This window comes from Fulmarus glacialis, unplaced genomic scaffold, assembly GCF_000690835.1.
Source record: "Fulmarus glacialis isolate BGI_N327 unplaced genomic scaffold, ASM69083v1 scaffold3719, whole genome shotgun sequence".
In the NCBI taxonomy this organism is placed as follows: domain Eukaryota; kingdom Metazoa; phylum Chordata; class Aves; order Procellariiformes; family Procellariidae; genus Fulmarus; species Fulmarus glacialis.
In genome coordinates, this window is record NW_009235021.1 from 1,332 (window position 1) to 4,022 (window position 2,691).

The window sequence follows — 2,691 nt, forward strand, 5'->3', positions numbered from 1 at the left end:
AAGACCCATTGGACCATGGAAGCTCCTCCCCTGACCCCATAACTCATGCAAGGTCCTCCCCATCTCCATGACCCATGCAAGGGGCTTGAGATGTCCTCAAGACCCATTGGACCACGAGAGGTCCTCTCCTTGACCCCATAACTTCTTCATCCTCTCCCCACCCCTCCCCCCAGTGTGTGACGCCTCAGCCACGCCCATCTCACCGGAGGTCCAGGTCCTCCACACCACCTCCTGCACCCCCAGCACGGCCAAGGAATCGGTGGAGCTCCTCTGCCTCGTTTCCGGCTTCTCCCCGGCCACCGTGGAAGTGGAATGGTTGGTGGACGGTGAGGCGGGTCTTCTGACGGCCAATCAGATGTCACCACGACGGGAGGAAGGTGCCACCACCTACTCGGTCACCAGCCGTACCAACGTCAGCCGCGTGGAGTGGTTGGAGGGGAAGACCTTCACCTGCCGGGTCAAACATCCCGCCTCCGGCGCCGTCGTGCAGGACCACACCCGCTTCTGCTCAGGTGAGGACGTGGGCGGGGCGGGGTCAACCCAGGGGAGGAGGTGGCACCACTGGAGAAGGTTGGATTGACCATGGTGGTCTTCACCACTGGAGAAGGTTGGATGACCATGGTGGGTGGCACCAGTGGAGAAGGTTGGATGACCATGGTAGGCTTCAGCAGTGGAGAAGGTTGGATGACCATGGTGGTCTTCACCAGTGGAGAAGGTTGGATGACCATGGTAGGTCTCAATAGTGGAGAAGATTGCATGACCATGGTGGTCTTCACCACTGGAGAAGGTTGGATGACCATGGTGGGTGTCACCACTGGAGAAGGTTGGATGACCGTGGTGGTCTTCACCACTGGAGAAGGTTGCAGGACCATGGTAGGTCTCACTAGTGGAGAAGGTTGGATGACTATGGTGGGTGTCACTAGTGGAGAAGGTTGCAGGACCATGGTGGTCTTCACCAGTGGAGAAGGTTGGATGACCATGGTAGGTCTCAATAGTGGAGAAGATTGCATGACCATGGTGGTCTTCACCACTGGAGAAGGTTGGATGACCATGGTGGGTGTCACCACTGGAGAATGTTGCATGACCATGGTGGGTCTCAGCAGTGGAGAAGGTTGAATGACCATGGTGGTTTTCACCACTGGAGAAGGTTGGATGACCATGGGGTCTCAGCAGTGGAGAAGGTTGAATGACCATGGTGGTTTTCACCACCGGAGAAGGTTGGATGACCGTGATGTGTTGCAGGACATTGCACGGCCACGGTGTGTGTCACCAGCGGAGAAGGTTGGCTGACCGTGGTGGTCACCTTCCTCATCTCCTCGCTCCTCCCTCCCAGGCCTGGTCAACCGCAACGTCAACAACATCATCCTCTACGTCCTCCCACCCAACGTGGCCGACCTCTACATCACCCGCGGAGAAGGTTGGATGACCGTGATGTGTTGCAGGACATTGCACGGCCACGGTGTGTGTCACCAGCGGAGAAGGTTGGCTGACCGTGGTGGTCACCTTCCTCATCTCCTCGCTCCTCCCTCCCAGGCCTGGTCAACCGCAACGTCAACAACATCATCCTCTACGTCCTCCCACCCAACGTGGCCGACCTCTACATCACCCGCAAACCCAAGGTCCGCTGTTTGGCCACCAACCTTCCCAGCGATTCCGGGTTCCAACTCTTCTGGTTGAAGGAGACCCCAGGTGTCCTCAACCCGGACTTCTTGGAGCTTCAAGAACAATTCAACGGGACCTTCACGGCCACCAGTTCCTTGGTCATCTCCACCCAAGACTGGGAAGCTGGAGAACGTTTCACCTGTATGGTGAAACACGATGATCTCCAGTTGCCCCTCAACAAGAGCATCTCCAGACGGTTAGGTGAGTTGTCTTCTTCTTCCACCCACCCACCCACTCCTCACCTCACCCAAAACTTTGGGTCAACCAACTTCTCCTTCTAGGCAAGGTTTCTCCACCTCTCATCTTCATCCTCCCACCCCACCCCGAGGAGATGACCCAAACGAAGGTCACCCTCACCTGTTTGGTTTACGGTTTCCAACCCGAGAACCTCCAAGTCCAATGGTTGAAGAACCACGAGAACGTTCCTCAAGAGGACTACGTCACCACCCCACCCCTCAAAGATGGTCCTAAGGAGACCACCTTCTTCGTCTACAGCAAGATGATGGTCCTCAAGACCAGCTGGTTGAGCGGGGACATCTACAGCTGCATGGTGGTTCATGAAGGGTTGCCCATGAAGTTCACCCAACGTCAAGCACAGAAGGGACCCGGTAATTAAGGGGCGGGGAGACATCTTCATGGCCATCCCACCGCTTTGTAGATGACCTCTGTGGCCAATGATCTTCCAAGCACCAATAAAGCCAAGCGGTGTCATCTGGCATCACCAGATCTCCCCGGTGTCTTTGGGCAATGGTGGGAAGAGGTTGGGTCAACCAGGAGGGCGGAGATGGGACAAGTAGGAAGAGGTTGGAGACGGTTCCAGGTTGGAGAACCTGGTGGTGATGGGGTCCCACCAAGGAACAGGGTTGCAACGTGGAGAGGTTGGAGATGTTGTACTTCGGGTGGAGTCACCTGCCCCCAAAAGATGGGTCCGAGCTCAAGAGAAGCCCAAGGGGTCTGGTTGAAGGGTTGCCCACCGCTTCTCCATCCATCCATCTCAAGGAGCATCTCCCCACAGTTTGAGGAGCATCT

At 56.6% G+C, this 2,691-nt stretch overlaps 1 gene segment (V, D, J or C); it reads left to right on the forward strand.

Moving 5' to 3' along the window:
• Nucleotides 1-2,270, forward strand: part of LOC104082624 — a gene marked incomplete at both ends in the record, with an annotated part of 3,519 nt that extends 1,249 nt beyond the window's left edge. The window contains 3 exon segments of the C gene segment in view: nucleotides 174-512; nucleotides 1,534-1,863; nucleotides 1,944-2,270. Coding sequence covers nucleotides 174-512; nucleotides 1,534-1,863; nucleotides 1,944-2,270 — 996 coding nt within the window.
• Nucleotides 2,271-2,691: the final 421 nt, after the last annotated feature.